At 32.6% G+C, this 17,934-nt stretch overlaps 1 protein-coding gene across 1 annotated transcript; it reads right to left on the reverse strand.

Moving 5' to 3' along the window:
- Nucleotides 1–3,534: 3,534 nt before the first annotated feature.
- Nucleotides 3,535–17,595, reverse strand: LOC148313387 (uncharacterized). The gene is made up of 7 exons (XM_088263728.1): nucleotides 17,438–17,595; nucleotides 13,297–13,516; nucleotides 11,149–11,213; nucleotides 9,103–9,294; nucleotides 7,556–7,775; nucleotides 6,529–6,705; nucleotides 3,535–5,133 (listed from the first exon to the last, which is right to left on the reverse strand). The coding sequence occupies exons 1-7, from the start codon at nucleotides 17,485–17,487 to the stop codon at nucleotides 4,240–4,242; spliced, it is 1,818 nt and encodes a 605-aa protein (XP_088119854.1). The 5' UTR covers nucleotides 17,488–17,595; the 3' UTR covers nucleotides 3,535–4,239.
- Nucleotides 17,596–17,934: the final 339 nt, after the last annotated feature.

Consider the following 17,934-nt stretch of genomic DNA (forward strand, 5'->3'; position numbering starts at 1 on the left):
TTATTTAAATTATCTAATCAAATTATTTTTCATTTTTTCATTCAACCCCTTATCCACACCCCAATGGTGGATAGGGCACTGCATCATATAAAAGCAGTGTTATATTGATCGTAAACACATGAGAAAAGGTGATCAGCCCTCCGCTTCGGTTACCAGTCCAGGGTAATATTGAATAAATATTAGAGTGAAAAACTCACTTTAATTTATTTGACCCCCTCCCAGGAATCGAACCCGGGAGCTCCAGAACGTTAGCTGAGCGTACTGACCATTACACTACGGATTCCCAATCAAATTATAAGCTAAAATAATAAAATGAAAAGTCTGGCGTTTCTGATTATGTATGTGATCTAGGATTCGGACCTCACATACAAACATAAGAGTTTCTGCTAATTAAAAAAGCTTATTCATCTCACTAAAAGATGTCTCAAGTGAAAATTATATCGATTCTTGTACAATGTCTCAGAATCGGCTTGGTTTGGTGATCGCTTTACACACGTGTAACATTTACCAATTCTAACCATGATTGACAACCACGCTACTTAAATTTTTGGAACTCCTAGATATATTGATCTATTTCGTGACACAGTACGTGTGAGTTTACAACAACCATCTATGTTGGAATGAGGAAACCTTTAATAAGCGGAGAACTTTTATTTGATATTGACTCTTATATTGACATATCACTCACTCCTTTCAACAACGTCAAATATCAAAAATCGTCAATTTTCAGTTGTGCATGTTTTCGGAATGCACAAAAAATGTACCATATCCTAGCGAAGGCGGCATATTTTTAACTTGATATTTACCCGCTACAGGGCAGAAAGTGTTGTTTTTGCATTTTGAAGAAAAGGTTTTGTTTAATTATTTTTTAAATATAGGTACTAAATATTTTTCAAACGGAGAAAAAACATTCAGGTTTTACCTAAAAAGATCTGTTGCACAGTAAAAAGTTAAAAAATGGTTTGATATTTATTTTTAACACATTTCATTATATTTTTAAACTTAAAAAAGGGTCTGAAAAATCAAGTTTATTTTTAATATATGACGTTGTTGAAAGGAGTAAGCGATATCATCCGTAGGGCGAATAATCCTGTCTGAATAAGGTACTAATTGATTAGGTACTATAATTAGGTTATAATTGTCATACAGCTATGATAATATTGTGGTTGTTGCATATGACATGACATGTTTGTCTCCTTACTGCATCCTGCGTCCAGCCCATAGGTGACCACAATAATGTGTGGGTTTATGAGTATATATATTGTAGTAAACTTATACATATATACATATATCCTGCCATCCCACTTCCAGATATTTTCACAACTTTACAAATGTAGAACTTTGTAATAAAGCTTAACTAATTATTTTGTGTAACTTATTTATGTGAACGATATAACTGAAGTGACTATTCTGTAAAATTCCCTAATTAAATCAAATAAAACGTGGAGCCGATAAACACAACCAAGTTTGAAGTAAGATCCTTGCAATAAATATATATTGCAAGGACAATAAAGGCCTTTACCCAAATTAACCAGCTGCCTGATATGTCGCTCACTCCTTTCAAGAACGTCATGAATCAAAACACTTGATTTTTCAGGAGAACGTTTTTAAAGTTTAAAAATGTAATAAAATGTATTAAAAATAAATATCAAGCCACTTAGTGAACATTTTACTGTGCAACAGATCTTTTTAGGTAAAACCTGAAGGTTTTTTCTCTATTCAAAAAATATTTAGTTTATTTAAAAAAAATAATTAAACAATACATATTCTTCAAAATGAAAAAAACAACGCTTTCTGCCCTGTAGCGGGTAAATATTAAGTTAAAAATATGCCTGTTTTGCTGGGATATAGTATGTACATTTTCTGGACATTCCGAAAACATGCACAACTGAAAATTGACGCTTTTTGATTTATGACGTTCTTGAAAGGAGTGAGCGATGTATAAAAAATAGAACCCAGTCAGGGATCCAAAATGAATGAATGAAAAATACTATATGGAAAGATATGTGTGTTGGGAATTAGTTATATTTTCTCATTTGTTTCCTTTACATATGCTTCTTACCTTATCTTTTTATGCCTATTTACTATATCCGTTTATCATTTTATATTTTACATTTTGCCCTGTGTAAGTTTTGTTTATTTTTTTTATCTTTTTTACTTTATTTTTTGTGTTTCAGTCTTGTTTATTTTTTACTATTGTTTTGGTTACATTGAAAAAAAAATTGTTTATTATTTTTACTGTATTCTACTAAATACTTTAGTTTTTTATTTATGGATCTTATTTACTTTGTTTTAAAATTGTGTTTTTTCTTGTATACCTTGTTAACATTAATCCTAAAATGAGTAATGGAAATAACTCATCGGGAATATTATACACATATCGCTCACTCCTTTCAACAACGTCACACATCAAAAATCATCTTTTTTCAGCTGTGCATGTTTTCGGAATGCCCAAAAAATGTACTATATCCCAGCGAAAGAGGCACATTTTTAACTTAATATTTACCCGCTACAGGGCAGAAACTGTTTTTGCATTTTGAAGAAAATGTATTGTTTTACTATATTATTAATAATAAAAAAAAAATAAAACCCTTATCCGCACCCAAATGGCGCATAGGGCACTGTGTCATATAAACGCAGTGTTATCTTGATCGTTTTTACACATGAAGAAAAGGTGATCAGCCCTCCGCTTCAGGTACCAGTCCATGGTTAATATTGAATAAATATTACAGTGAAAAAATCACATATATTTATTTTACCCCCCTTGGGAATCGAACCCGGGACCTCCAGAACGGTAGCCGAGCGTGCTGACCATTACACTACGGAGGCGGACTATATTTTTAAAAAAACTAAATATTTCTCAAATGGAGAAAAAACCTTCTGGTTTTACCTAAAAAGATCTGTAGCACAGTAAAAAGTTCAATAAGTGGCTTGATATTTATTTTTAATACATTGTATTATATTTTTAAATTTTAAAAACGATTTCCTGAAAAATCAAGTTTTTTTATAGATGACGTTGTTGAAAGGAGTGAGCGTTATGTTACTCTTATGTATGTAATATGTTTTGAAATAAATATGTATTTATTTATTTCAAAACATATTACATACATAAGAGTAACATAACGCTCACTCCTTTCAACAACGTCATCTATAAATATATAAGATGAACCAGAAATTCAACCATTATTCTGTAGTATCTTTTTTTTTCTTGTTGTTACTAAATATATCTGCCATCATTTTTGACAACCTTTTCCCACCTATGTATATATTATATTTAGTGAATTTTCAATAACCGTTTTTTATAAAAATCTAGTGGTTTTGAGTAATACATTATTTACCCATTAATTCCAACCTCATTTTTGAGGTTATATTTAAACTTAAATAAAAAAAACATTTTCCACGTATCACTTCTTTAGCGACATCTATGGTTGAATATGTTAGAATCACTTAAAAAAACAATCATATGAGGAAATTGAGATACTTATGTCGTAAAGAAAAGAATTTTGTTTTATATCATTTTTTTAATAATAATAAAATGAATAAAATAATACATCCAAACAAGAATAATCAACTATCTTACATTTTGACATCTCAACATAGATGAAGAAGAGCATGAAAGTCTGGGTATTTACAGAGCTTACGACCTGTCATAGGCTGGTCGAATGGTCACTTTACACACGTGTGACATTTACCATTCTACCCATGGTTGACAGTAACATTACTCAAGTTTTTGGAACTCACACATATATCATATGACGCTTTATATTTAAGCTCACAAGAGCCATCTATGGTTGATTAAAAAAGGTTTTATTTAGCAGAGGCCCATTTATTCAGATGTATTTAAGAACCTTACCGGATTATTTTACATACAGGGATACGCCTGAAAACATGATTTCAATTATTATTCAGCTTTTTTCTTGACCAGATTATTTTATGACAGGTCATAAGCCTTGTAAATACCCACACTTGATGCTTTTCTTCATCTATGTTGCGATGTCAAAATGTAAAAATAACTCCTAAGTGGAGAAACTCACATTTGTGAACGAGAATTTGGACACACCGAAAATGTTGCGATTCAATAATCTAGTTCACACATTCAGTAATATAACCATACTTTCATTTTATTTGTCAGTAAAATGTGTATATAAATATATATTTATAAAGTTCCCAAAATGTAATGAAATGATTGGGAACACCATTTGTAATGTAATATGCTGAAAATATATTTTTTAAACATGTCTATTTGAATATTTGTTTATTATTTAAGCTCTTGAAAGGAGCTTTTGTCTTCTTCAAGGCATCGAAATGTATTCCGTCATCATCCCCCCGATCTATGGCCTTCAATGCTGCCAAGAGTTTCTTCTTCTTTTCGCTGTTCAATTCCGTCGTGACTTTGTGGCTGCTCGCGTTATTATTCACTTCAGAAGAGATCGGAACATTTTTGCCTCTTGATGACTTCTCTCCTGCAAAATCGTACGCTGGTTTGGTATTGGATGAGTCGTCAAAGACGTTGGTGTCATCGTTGAGCATCACATCTATATCGCTTAGGGATTTGTGATATGTATCTAGATTCTGCATGTTTAGCTCCATCTCTGGATTGCGATCTTGCAAGTTACGAGTAGTTCCGAAATCGGAATGCTCCAAGTCGGTTAAAGATCCTCTCGCTGTTGTGTTCCTAGTGATTGCTTGTTTTGAATTCTCACTCTGGACCGATTCGTCCGACGAGAAGCTACCCTTGATCTCTCTGTATGTGACGTTTCTTTCGTGTTGTTCAAAAGATAAATTTGAATCATACGACTGTTTTCTTAAGTTATCTTTCATAATATTCACACGATCTCTGACATCTTCGTCAGAACTTCTGGGCGCTTCTGTATCACTTTCAAAGATCTTCAAATTCGGCATCCCGTTTTTTATCGCTTGGACAATATCGTACCCTGAAGACGCATTATCAAAGTCGCGGGAGCTTTCGCTGGTCGCATTTTCAAATTTTGAAGGATTTCTGATGTTTCCATCGGACGCCTTGATGGCTACAGCGCTGGGTTCCTGAATATCGTTATTTTGCATGGATTTTCCAATCACAGAAAACATTGATTTAGAGCTTGGGCTTGATTTGGGGCTACTTTCTAGGGAAACCTAAAAAAAACACACATTCACACGAGTTAAAAACAAATTTGTCCATCCTCTTTTCATAGTACATAATACGTAGTACATAAAACGTAACGCGGTGGAATGGCGTTCCGGCACCTTCTTTTAAGGAAATTTTTAAATTTTTAATTATATTTATTTATTTATTTAAACTTCATGTACAGAAAATAAATAAGTACATTAGCGGGCTTATTGCTAAAAAGCAATATCTTCCAAACAACCAAAAACAGACTAGTGATATTGATCAAAACGTTTGATACCATATACACGTATAGCTGTTTGCAATCAGAGGGTAGATAGTTCTTAAACATTTAAATAAATCACAAAATACAAATTAACATATTAAAAAACATAAATTACAAAAGATGATAGTAAGGAGGGCAAAGGAAAAGGGAATTTTAAGGAAGGAGGTAGAGGGAAAAACTAAGGGGGGAGGATTGATGGACAGTTAGGATTCTAATGATAAATAGTAATGTCTCAGACGTTTCCTAAAAGTTATAAGAGAAGGTGCATTTTTTACAAGGAGAGGTAATTCATTCCATAGTCTGGGCGCTTGGACAGAGAAGGAATAACTGAAATTTATATAATATCGCTCACTCCTTTCAAGAACGTCATAAATCAAAAATCGTCAATTTTCAGTTGTGCATGTTTTCGGAATGACCAGAAAATGTACCATATCCCAGCAAAAGAGGCATATTTTTAACTTAATATTTACCCGCTACAGGGCAGAAAGTGTTTTTTTTTTGCATTTTGTAGAAAAGGTATTATTTAATTATTTTTTTTAATATGCAAAACATTTTTCAAATGGAGAAAAAACCTTCAGGTTTTATCTAAAAAGATCTGTTTCACAGTAAAAAGTTCAGTAAGTGGCTTGATATTTATTTTTAATACATTGTATTATATTTTTAAACATTAAAAACGTTCTCCAGAAAAATCAAGTTTTTTGATTTATGACGTTCTTGGAAGGAGTGAGCGATATGTCAAAATGATTAAATATGGTATTGTACTGAATATTTGAAAAGTTTTTTTAGTAAAAAGCTTGACATGAAGTGAGTTTCGGGACCTTTTTTTAAATAAAACCCTGGTTATTATATATTTATTATTAATTCAATTTTTACTTAGTGAATACCTTTATATCTCAAAATCTACTGTGACACGTGTTTAGGATATTATTTATGTAAATTTTGTTTTGTGATTATCTTTTCAGAGAGTATCTGAATCTATCTCTCTCTCTGTTTCTCTTCTCTATCGTTCACCCTAAGTCTTTCTTCTTATTTATTTTTTTAGAAGTTTAGACATAATCAATTATTTAATTATTGTAATCAATTATAATTAGCAAGCAATCAAGTCATAAATAACTTTAAATAAAAGTAGTTATAATACCTGACTATCAGAAGAGGAATTTCCTTTTGCAGATAACTGTGCTGCCAGCATATTGTGTTTACTCCTGTTTTCCAGGTTGAATACATTGAGAGAAGTTCTACTATTAGAGCTTCCAGGATTATTTATTTTGGGAAACATTTTTTTAGGTATATTATTCGCAATCACTTTTTCTTTCATCTGCAATTTGAAAAAAAGCAAACAATTTATGGTAGTTTCTTCTTCTTCGTAGATTGCAAGCTGTGTAACAATTGGTTTGCTTCTTTCATAGCCAGTCTCCACTCGTCTCTATCCTCCGCTTTTCTCTGTTCGCTAATAGTAAAAATATGTCTTTTCGCATATATCGTTATTTTTTATTTTGATAAACGATATTTAAAAAATGTGTTTTTTGAAATGAAAAAGGTCGCTTTCAAAATGAAAAAAGGAAGTATTTGAAATGAAAACAATTGTATTTGAAATGAAAAAGGTAGTATTTGAAATGAAAAAGGATGTATTTGAAATGAAATAGGTTGTTTTTGAATTTGAAAAAAACCTATTTGAAAGTCAAGTATTTTTATACATTTTACTAGTTTGTTGCTCAACTATGATAACCATCCAAATATTCCACGAACTGGAAATGATTTGACATGGTTTTGTACCAATTTTGTACTATCCTTTCAATTATATGTATAACTAGGTAATTTTTTTAATGGAATATTGAAGATTTTATACCATTTTAAAATTTGGTTAGTTAGTTCATTGTAATATATCGACTTCTTCTCCGTCTTATTCCTCACTACTGAGGGTTGTGACCCTTGTGAAAGTAGTGACTCTTCTCCAGTTATCCCTTGACTGCGCTACACGTAGAGCTTCACCTGAACATGATCGGTCCATCGTGTGGGGATCTTCCTCTCCCTCTGTTCCGCTCCAGGCTACCGATTGCAACCAGTCGTTCCAGGCTATCCTCGTAGCCACGCGCAACTTATCCAAAGAACTGAGGAATCCGTCGTGTAAACAAATTATTGATTAAAATTAAAATATTTAAATTTACCTCTAAAACGGAAGAAAGTTGGTCGGAATGATAGACCGCCTCGGTCAGCTGTTGTTGCGTCTCTTTGTGCTTCAACATTTCAACATTCAATTGATGTTTGAAGTTCTTGGCCTCCAAACTGATGCGTCTCTGCAGGGTGTTGATCATCTCATTCTGTTTTTGCACCTTCTCCGTCAGCTCTGTCACTTGATTTTGTAATTTTTCACGTTCAATAAGATTGCTGAAGAAGAAACATATTTATTGTTACTGCAGACAGATGGTAGAATTCCATTTTAAATTGTTGGGTAATATATCCAAAATTAAACATGGTTATTGGATCGAATTCTACTTTTATTTACATATATTTGATAGTATGTGACGCGTTCCGTTTTATTACAGACTATAAGATTATATACATAGACTATATATAGATTATAAGACATTATCAATCACTGACTAAAAATATTAACGAAACGTCCTTATATGGTATACTAACAATAATTGCTATTATTAAATATTATTAAGTCTAGGGGTACATATCGCTCACTCCTTTCAAGAACGTCATAAATCAAAAATCGTCAATTATCAGTTGTGCATGTTTTCGTAATGCCCAGAAAATGTACTATATCCCAGCAAAAGCGGCATATTTTTAACTTAATATTTACCCGCTACAGGGCAGAAAGTGTTATTTTTGCAATATGAAGAAAAGGTATTGTTTAATTATTTTTTTTAAATATACTAAATATTTTTCAAATAGAGAAAAAATATTCAGGTTTTACCTTAAAAAGATCTGTTGCATAGTAAAAAGTTAAATAAGTGGCTTGATATTTATTTTTAATACATTGTATTTTATGTTTGAACTTTAAAAACGTTCTCCTGAAAAATCAAGTTTTTTGATTTATGACGTTCTTGAAAGGAGTGAGCGATATGTCGTCAACACCAGTCTGACGATGTCGGTTACGACGAAACTCGGTTGCTGGTCAAATAAAATTAATGTGGAAAAAATTACATAGTTGTTATTTTATTATACTAATAATGTATTAAAATCTGTATATGTTCTCGTATTTACTGATAAGCATGGAAGACAGAAGAAAACATGGCATGATCAAGTATTTTAAATAGTCGTTGGAGGTCATGTTTTCAGGCGTCTCCCGGTATGTAAAATAATTCGGGATCTAGCATACATTTTAAAATAAAAGCGTCTCTGTTAAACTAAATAAAATAAATAAATCCCTTACCGCACCCCAATGGTGCATAGGGCACTGCTTCATATAAACGCAGTGTTATCTCGATCGATTAAACATGAAGGAAAGGTGATCAGCCCTCCACTTCAGGTACCAGTCCAGTGTAATATTGAATAAATATTAGAGTGAAAAAATCACTTTTATTTATTAAACCCCCCTGGGAATCGAACCCGGGACCTCCAGAACGGTAGGCGAGCATGCTGACCATTACACTACGGGGGCGGACGAAAACTTAATCTAAAAGCTTACTTAAATCAATCATAGATAAGTTAAAGATTACAAGGATTAAAAGGAGATCTGTGCTGTAGTCCTTGAGATACTTACGCATCCTTGCTCAAGGAGACTAAGTGCTTGTGGTCATCGTGCAATTGCTGCAGCTCGAAGTCCTTGTCCTTTAGTTTCTGAGTCACAGCTCGAAACTGGAGCTTTAGCTGCTTGTATCTGACCTGCCACGACCTCATTTCCTCCGTGTGACTGTTGATGAGCTTTGGAATATCGCCATTTGCGTTTTCGTACCTGAAAATTTACAAAATACCCGTATCGCAATATTGAAGAAAAGCGCCAAAAATAAATGTGGTTAAATAATTTTAGAATTACCTAACGTCCAAGTGACTCTGAAATCTAGCTACGGCTTATGCAACAGCGTTTATCATGTCCCTACTCAGGCTTCAACTTTATAAGTTTCATAGCCTATGCCTACTCGTGAGTGGATTTACTCTTTATGTTTAAAGTTCTATAATTTCATGTAATTCATGAGTGAAAATTCTAGGCAAAAACATTCGCTTGGTTAAAGAAAAGTTTGAGTTTTTTTAAATACTTTTGGATGTCCTCACCAAAACGTTATATTTCTATTATTATAACTTATAACCCTTATCCGCACCCAATGGTGCATAGGGCGCTGCATCAAATTGACACAGTTTTTTCTTGATCATTACATACATGAAGGCAAGGTGATCACTCTTGCGTTTCAGGAACCAGTCCAGGGTAATATTAAATAAATATAACAGTGTAAAATCACTAAAACGTATTTATTTTCACCCCCCCCTGGGAATCGAACTCGGGACCTCCAGCACGGTAGCTAAACACGCTGACCATTACACCACGGACATTTTTCTATTATAAATGATTTTAAGTAATCAGGAATTTTAGCTTGTAAAATTGTTACGTTTTGGTGCGATTTAATGATTTCATATTGGTTTAACACAGGATTGGTCACGTTTTGTCGCAACTTTAAGAAAGGCTTCGATAGAATACAAAAAAACAGAACGGATTTGCATTTAAATGATTTTTTGTGCAAATTTGAAAACGTAACTTTTGGAGGAGGACCTCCACACTTGATCTAAAGAAAAGAGAACTGTGGAAATCCAAAAGAGAAGCCTTGTTCAATACTGGACACTAGAAGAAGGCTGTAGTTGACGTGGAAAATTTCATTTTCGAGATACCAAAATTACTTTACAATAGGTACCAAACAATTCCAGCAGAACTTCAACTCTCTCACTGCTCGCTGATAGTGTGTGAAGGAGACGTGTATTTACCAGTGCTAACTATTTGTTATTTTGTTATTATTTTATGTTTAAGACTTTTTGTTTCTCTATAAGTGTATTCATAAGTGTATTTTTATATTAGATACTGTATAAATGTATTATGTTAAAGGCATTAGCCGTTCAATAAATAAATAAATACTATATTAACCTTCTTACAGATATAAAAAATTAAAGATATTCAAAATCTAAAAAATACGTTAAATTCCATTTAAACATATTAATCAAAAACTCACAAGGTACTGATGGAAAACAATAAAAAAAATAGTGTCAGTCTCTCTCCAAGCACAAGAGCTTAGTGTCATTATTGGAGAGAACAGCAAAACTAATTTTAATATAACAATGATTAAGGAAACACTTGTTTTTATACCACTTGAGTTTTATTAAAGACTACTAGTTTCGGAAGCTTAACTTAAATAGTGTCAGGTCTGAATTATAACATAATTATTATTCACTTATTATTCAGACATGACGATGGAAGTTTAGCTTCCGAAACTAGTAGTCTTTAATAAAACTCAAGTGGTATAAAAACAAGTGTTTCCTTAATCATTGTAACATGTCTAACCACAAAGTTAATGCCGAAACAATAAATAAAATAAATTTTAAGATCGCCAAAAGTAGAAATGTCTAGCAAATTAATTACGTTATTTTTTTAAAAAAATTATATGGCTTTATTAAATAAATAATAATAAGTAAGAGTTTTATAAAATTTGCCACAAAGATATCTGTGAAATAAATAATTAATATCTGCGAAAAACGTTTAAGAAATAACAGAAATCCGATAAAATTAGCCATTCTAGAATCCAAGCAAAAGTATTAATTAACAAACCTTTGGAGAGCAGAATCTTGGCGTTTCTGCAAACTGCGCAGCAGACGATTTTCATTGGACAATTCCTACAAACAGAATATTTTATTTATTGTTTCGGCATTAACTTTGTGGTAAGACATGTTACAATGATTAAAGAAAACACTTGTTTTTTACCACTTGAGTTTTATTATAGACTACATGTTCCTATATATTTTTTATCACAAAAATATAAATTAGTGATAAAAAATATATAGGCCAAACTGCGAGAAATTTAAAGATTAGAATAAAAGAACATCATAGCGGTCTTGTTAGTAATTATTTTTTGGAATTTGCAAATCACAAAATAGATACTGATCACTCATTTCACTCTCATAAATTAAAATTATTACACCTTGTTCCATATAAAGGCCAAATTATGAATTATCTTGAAAATTTAGAAATCCAAAAAAACCTAAATTCTAATAATAATTTATTAAATAATATATTGTTTCAAAATTCTTCACCATTGCTTTCCATTTTTCCTTTGTTTTCAAACTCCGCCCCTTGACTAACCCCCTCCCCCTAACTTTCCCCTCTCCTTATTTATAGAACAATTTTATATATTATATTTTAGTTATTATATAGACCTGAATGATGGAAGCTTAACTTCTGAAACATGTAGTCTATAATAAAACTCGAGCGGTAAAAAACAAGTGTTTTCTTTAATCATTGTAACAGAATATTTCATTACCCTACGACTATGTGTGGACCAGTGGTCGGATTTACTATACTTAAATACCTCATTTTTTTGCAAACATTGTTATTTATTTTCTGTTTTCTTATTGTTTTATTTTGTTATTATTAATAATAGAAACAGAGGTAATGAGGGGATCCCGAGGGGTGGGGACGAAGTGTCGGCCTATGTCCGTACATCCTCCTCCCCCCTCATTAATTGAATAGAGCATTATTTATTTCTTCAGAAATAATTTGAAGATTTTCCTCTATGTGCAGCTGACAGAGAGTCCCTCAGGACTCTATAACTGCTGCGGGTGGATGGCGGGCTCAGATTCCAAATAAAAAGAAATTATACTTCCATACCCTGCGCCGATATGGAAAGATAGTAAAACCTCGATATAACGGACCTCTACTTAACTAAACTTGGATATAACGGACCAAAAAACCGGACTATTGCAAAAAAAAACGGCCCGTTAGTATTATTCATCTTCTTCAAATCCTTATCCGTACCTGATCACACCAGTGTTATCTTGATGGTTAACACATGAAGGAAAAGTGATCAGCCCTCCGCTTCTGGTTCCAGTCCAGGGTAATATTGAATTAATACTAGAGTAAAAAAAATCTCTCATATTTATTTGACCCCCCTGGGAATCGAGCCCGGGACCTCCGGCACGGTAGCTGAGCGTGCTGACCATAACACTACGGAGGCGGACACTCATTACATACTGGCATAAAATTGTGTCAAGACTGTAAGGGTATAATTTCAACTACCCAAGGATAATTTTAAGCATAATTTTTTGACATCTCAACAAAGATGAAGAAGAATATGGAAGTCTGGGCATTTACGGGGCTTACGACCGTCATAGGCTGGTTTAAGCGATCACTTTACAAACATGTAACATTCACCAATTCTACCCATGATTGACAACCACACTACTCAAATTCTTGAAACTTCTAAATATAAGATCCAATTACGAAACATTGTTATTGAATCACTAGAATTTCACTAGAGACATCTATTAGTGAGATGATAAATAACTCCTATAATTGGAGATAATCCAAATTTGTGAATACTTGTGTTTGAACACACATCAAAACGTTGTAAATAATTTTAACCCATAAATGCATAATTTTTATAATTAAAAAAAAAATCTCTGATAACAATAATTAAATGTCAAGAAAGTACTCCCGACGCCATCTAGTTATAAAAGGTTTATTTCTCGAAATAATATATCAATATGATCTACAAAGTTAATGCTTTCAATATTCAAAACATAAAAGGTTGACTTTATTCTAACACCTAGGTGTGTGATGAATATGCAACAGAATTATAAAAACGATTCTTCAACTGGTATGAAATTGTTGTAGCAGAATTGCAACCGTACGCATTTAAGGCTTAAGACATTTGACTTATCGTATTTTACTATATATGTAATTAGAAAATACTAATCTTACGCTTAAATGAAAGTGAGCATCAGCCAGTTGGTTCTGCAGCTGTTTCACCCTGTGTTCCTTCGCTGACAAGACCCTCTTGGTGACGAATTTGTCTCCGCTCCGACTGGTGTTGTTGGCAACGGAAAGCATCGTGGTGGAACTGAGCAGCGGATGAAGAATCTTCCTTTTGTGTAAAGCGCATGGGAATTTCAGAGAACTCGAACTGTACACACTCTCAGAACTGTTGAAATTTACACAATCATATAAGAAATTCCATCATTTATATTGCTATAAGATACAAATTTAGTTTTCTAGTTGTGTTGTGTAATATATCCAAAATAAAACAAGGTTTGTTGGATTGAATTCTACATTTCTTTATATATAAGTTAATATGTGACGCGTTTCGTCTTCTTAGGGCATTATCAAACACTCTATTCAATTGACATCATCAAGTGTTTGATAATGTCCTAAGAAGACGAAACGCGTCACGTATTAACAAATACATAAATAAATGTAGAATTCAATCCAACAAACCTTGTATTATCTTGGATATATTACACAACATTTCAATATGGAATTCTACCAACTGTCTGCAGTTAAAATAAATTTCTTATTTTGTTTGAACAGACAACTTTAATCCCCTACATTTACTAAACTAATTGCACATTGAAAGCTAATCTAACCGCATTCCCGGATTCGATACAGAAGCATCTAGGCTTCTCGACAGACCTCTCTTGCAAAGCAACTAAGTAGCGAACATTATAAGAAAATGTGAAACGAAATTGTATCCTGATTTTACTATGAATTCGCATTTAATAGCTTAAAATGTTCCTGTCACTGCCAATCTAAATAAATACAAGTTGTAAAACCACCACCAAGTTTCTAGAAGTGCCTCAGTATAGGCAGTGAAAGGGATTAGTTGTTAGTTAGTTTATAGTTAGCTTTATTCGATTCCAACCTGACATTGGATGATACACAGACGCCTCAACAACCATGACTAGCACAGCAAATAGACACGGAACAGTACCAAGGCATTTGCAGAAAATGTTCAGTCATCGCATTTCCCACTCAGCCATTATTCATCGACATTCTATTACAGATCCCTTTCACAAGTTTTTCTTGTCACAAACCTATCACAATTCTAACAAACGATGGACAGAATAAAAAGACAACCCTAGGCTAACCTAGCACAAAGTTCTTACCACGATACAAAAAGACAACAACACAATGCAATACATTATATAAAGAAAACACAATGCACCTTTGATCACACAAAATCATTTCAAAATCACAAGTACGAATAACATTGTACAGAATGTTACTCTCTGCTCATTTGTTCCATATGCCCAAACCATCTCAATACACTTTTCTTAATTTTATGGACAAAGCTTATCTCAGCCTTGTATTCTTTCCTTATATCACCATTGAACGTCTATCATACATCACTTGACAGCACATCCTTCTGAGAGATTGTTTTTCGACTGAATTCGGTCTATATTTATCTTTCTTTTGCCTACTCCATGCATTAGGGTTGGAACCAGTACAATATATAAATAAATAACTTTTAAAAAGTCACATTTTAATGTTTGAATTACCAGGAGTACAGAAGGAGTGAGTCGTGTACTAAGTGAAGATAGTTTAGGGGACCATGTATCTCCTCATACACACCCTTAAACTGTTCTGACTCCTGACCTTACCACTTTCAAGTATTCAAAATGTCAAGTTTTCTTTGGTCTTGTTTTCCCTCTACTACTAACTTATTCGATTCACTTGCCCAAACCATCTAAACAAACCTTTCTTTATATTGTCAATAATGCTTATCTCAGCCTTGCATTCTTTTTCCTTATATCACTATTGGAACATCTATCATACATGGTTTTGCTACACTGAAAGATTGCATTCTGACTGCAATTTCATAGTTCTTTTACTAACTACAAGCATTGAACTTCCAAACATCACGATTGTTCTATGTACCATTTGAATTGCAGGAGAGGGGTCGAAAAAATAGGTTTTATACATCACATGAGCTAAAATGTGTGTACATCGATGATATACATACATGTATACCTTTATTCCTAAACACGATGGTAAGTTCACACAACATTAAGAATATTAAATGATAATACCTTATGGATTAGCTATCGGCTGTGATTCATCCGTGAGCAAGAATATGTAGAAAGAAAACAAAAGATAAACAGAGTGAAATCTAAAGGGAACTCATTAAAAATACAAGCATGTAATAAAATCACATAGATTAACTAACAATGTGGATGTAGGCATATATGTGAAGCAGGTACCATGAAATATTAAGAAACATCATTGATATTTTTATAAATTATTCATCAGATACTGGATTTTTCACCCGTTCGATGATATATCGCTCACTCCTTTCAAGAACGTCATAAATCAAAAATCGTCAATTTTCAGTTGTGCATTTTTTCGGAATGCCCAGAAAATCTCTTATATCCCAGCAAAAGAGGCATATTTTTAACTTAATATTTACACGCTACAGGACAGAAAATGTTGTTTTTGCATTTTGAAGAAAAGGTATTGTTTAATTATTTTTTAAAAAATATTAAATATTTTTCAAATGGAGGAAAAACATTCAGGTTTTACCTAAAAAGATTTGTTGCACAGTAAAAAGTTCGAGAAGTGGCTTGATATTTATTTTTAATACATTGTGTTATATTCTTAAACTTTAAAAACGTTCTCCTGAAAAATCAAGTTTTTTTATTTATGACGTTCTTGAAAGGAGTGAGCGATATATCAGTATATTTATTGACTTGGCGTTTCATCTGTAGAAGTCCTTAATTAATATTTAAATCAAACTTAGATTTTTAGGGTCTACTAAGTTGAATATTTTACTTAAAAAAAAAAAACAAACTATATAGAAGTTTGATAATGCTCTAATAAGGTGAAACGATTATCACAAATTTTTATCTTCATTTTTTATAAATAAAATATATATCTTAGTAGATCCTTAAAATCAGTATTTGATTTTAATATTTAAAAATATATATACATTATTAGTGTGTCAACTTGAAGCAGGGCATCTATTGTTTTTATACAAATAAAGATAGAAGTCTATATAAAAAAAATTAATGCTTTATCAGGCTCTCTCTCTTCTAAAAATATGTGTTAACTAATTCTGAATGAATCTCACCTATATTCAATTGAAGAAAGCTATATACTTCATTTAAGCCCTGGGATTCTCAAATTCCATCTTCATTAATATATAAGAATGATACATAATTCATATCAAGCTTAGACACCTATAATATTTCTTACATTGATTGTGACTCCTATATGAATGTTTTTTGTAACCCTAGACCATGGAAGCGCAAGAGTGATCACCTTGCCTTCATGTAAGTAATGATCAAGATAACACTGCGCCAATTCGATGCAGTGCCCTATGCACCATTGGATGCGGATAAGGGTTATAAGTAAGACCATGGAACTAGTTTCGATGTATCTTAATAAGGGACTATTATAAAATGTACGATGAGAAAAACTCTCATTTTACCAAAAACCAGTGAAGGGATTCAAAATTTTCAAAAACCGGTTCACCCTTTAGGTACTACTCCTATCCCCCCCATAAAAAATAGTTTTAACATTTATTCATTTCTTTGTTTTTTATTCTGCCCATAAACAGAACATTCACACAACAACTGAGAATGCTCCAATTATAATAGTAGGTATAAATTTCAATTGACTTTTATGATGACCCCGAAACATGATCTCAATTGGAATATTGTGTGACAACAAAGGGTTAAGGTTGGGTGAACTCGTAAAATTTTAGGCAATGGTTCTAGCGGACCGGTGCGAACCAGGTGAATCCCACCACTGCTAAAAACATTTAAAACATATGTTTCAACATGTTTTTTGAGAACATTATATAAAATACGATCATAAAATATTGGTAACAAATTGAGATTCATGCCAGTTGTCACTACATTCTTTACATGTATTGCCTCGGTCCTTCCCACAGATTGGATGTCCTTCGCAAATTTTACAAATGTCCCGGTTAAATGCAAACTAATAATAAATACATACCCCTCCCTACCAGGATCACATAAATATTGAGGGAAATCCATAGAATTCATGTCTGAAATGTTACATTATTTAATATCCGCACCAGTTGCTATTTGCTTTGTGTACACACCTTTGGATGCATTTCTTTTTCTCCTCTGGAATCAGGCTCAGGACTGACATTTCCAATATCCCCTTATATGTCTCCAAATCTTTAAATAACTTGAGTAAAAAAATGTTTGTTATAAAGGATAAACAAATTACATCACCTTGTAATGAGTGTGTAAGATGGCTGTGTTTTGTATACCTTGACAACGGTTGCTAAGCGTGGAAACTTGGTCAATAATTGTTAACCATAAGGTATAGATACACATGCTACGAATGAGCATGCTTAAAATGGGCATGCTCTCTAGCCTGTCCATGCAAGCTCAAATTAAGCATGCTATTTCTGAACATGTTCAAATCGAATACTACTACACATGACATCTACTAGCAAGCTCTTTAGAGCCCAAGTGTAGTAAAAAATGAGAAACAAACCAGTCTTTTGCACAGAACTGAACAAAATCATTCTTTATTTTGCAATGCAATGTGTCTAAAAACTTCTATCATTAAGAAAGAAAAAAATAAGGA

This window comes from Brachycentrus maculatus, unplaced genomic scaffold, assembly GCF_059751285.1.
Source record: "Brachycentrus maculatus isolate JH-2025_06_01 unplaced genomic scaffold, ASM5975128v1 h1tg000013l, whole genome shotgun sequence".
Lineage (NCBI taxonomy): Eukaryota > Metazoa > Arthropoda > Insecta > Trichoptera > Brachycentridae > Brachycentrus > Brachycentrus maculatus.

Excerpts from the sequence above, each read along its gene's own strand:
- LOC148313387 (XM_088263728.1), bottom strand. The coding sequence starts at position 17,487 with ATGTCAGTCCTGAGCCTGATTCCAGAGGAGAAAAAGAAATGCATCCAA. Across the intron at positions 9,295-11,148 it reads CAAGATTCTGCTCTCCAAAG|GTACGAAAACGCAAATGGCG; the intron begins GTTTGTTAATTA and ends GTAAATTTTCAG. Across the intron at positions 7,776-9,102 it reads GTCTCCTTGAGCAAGGATGC|CAATCTTATTGAACGTGAAA; the intron begins GTAAGTATCTCA and ends TTTCTTCTTCAG.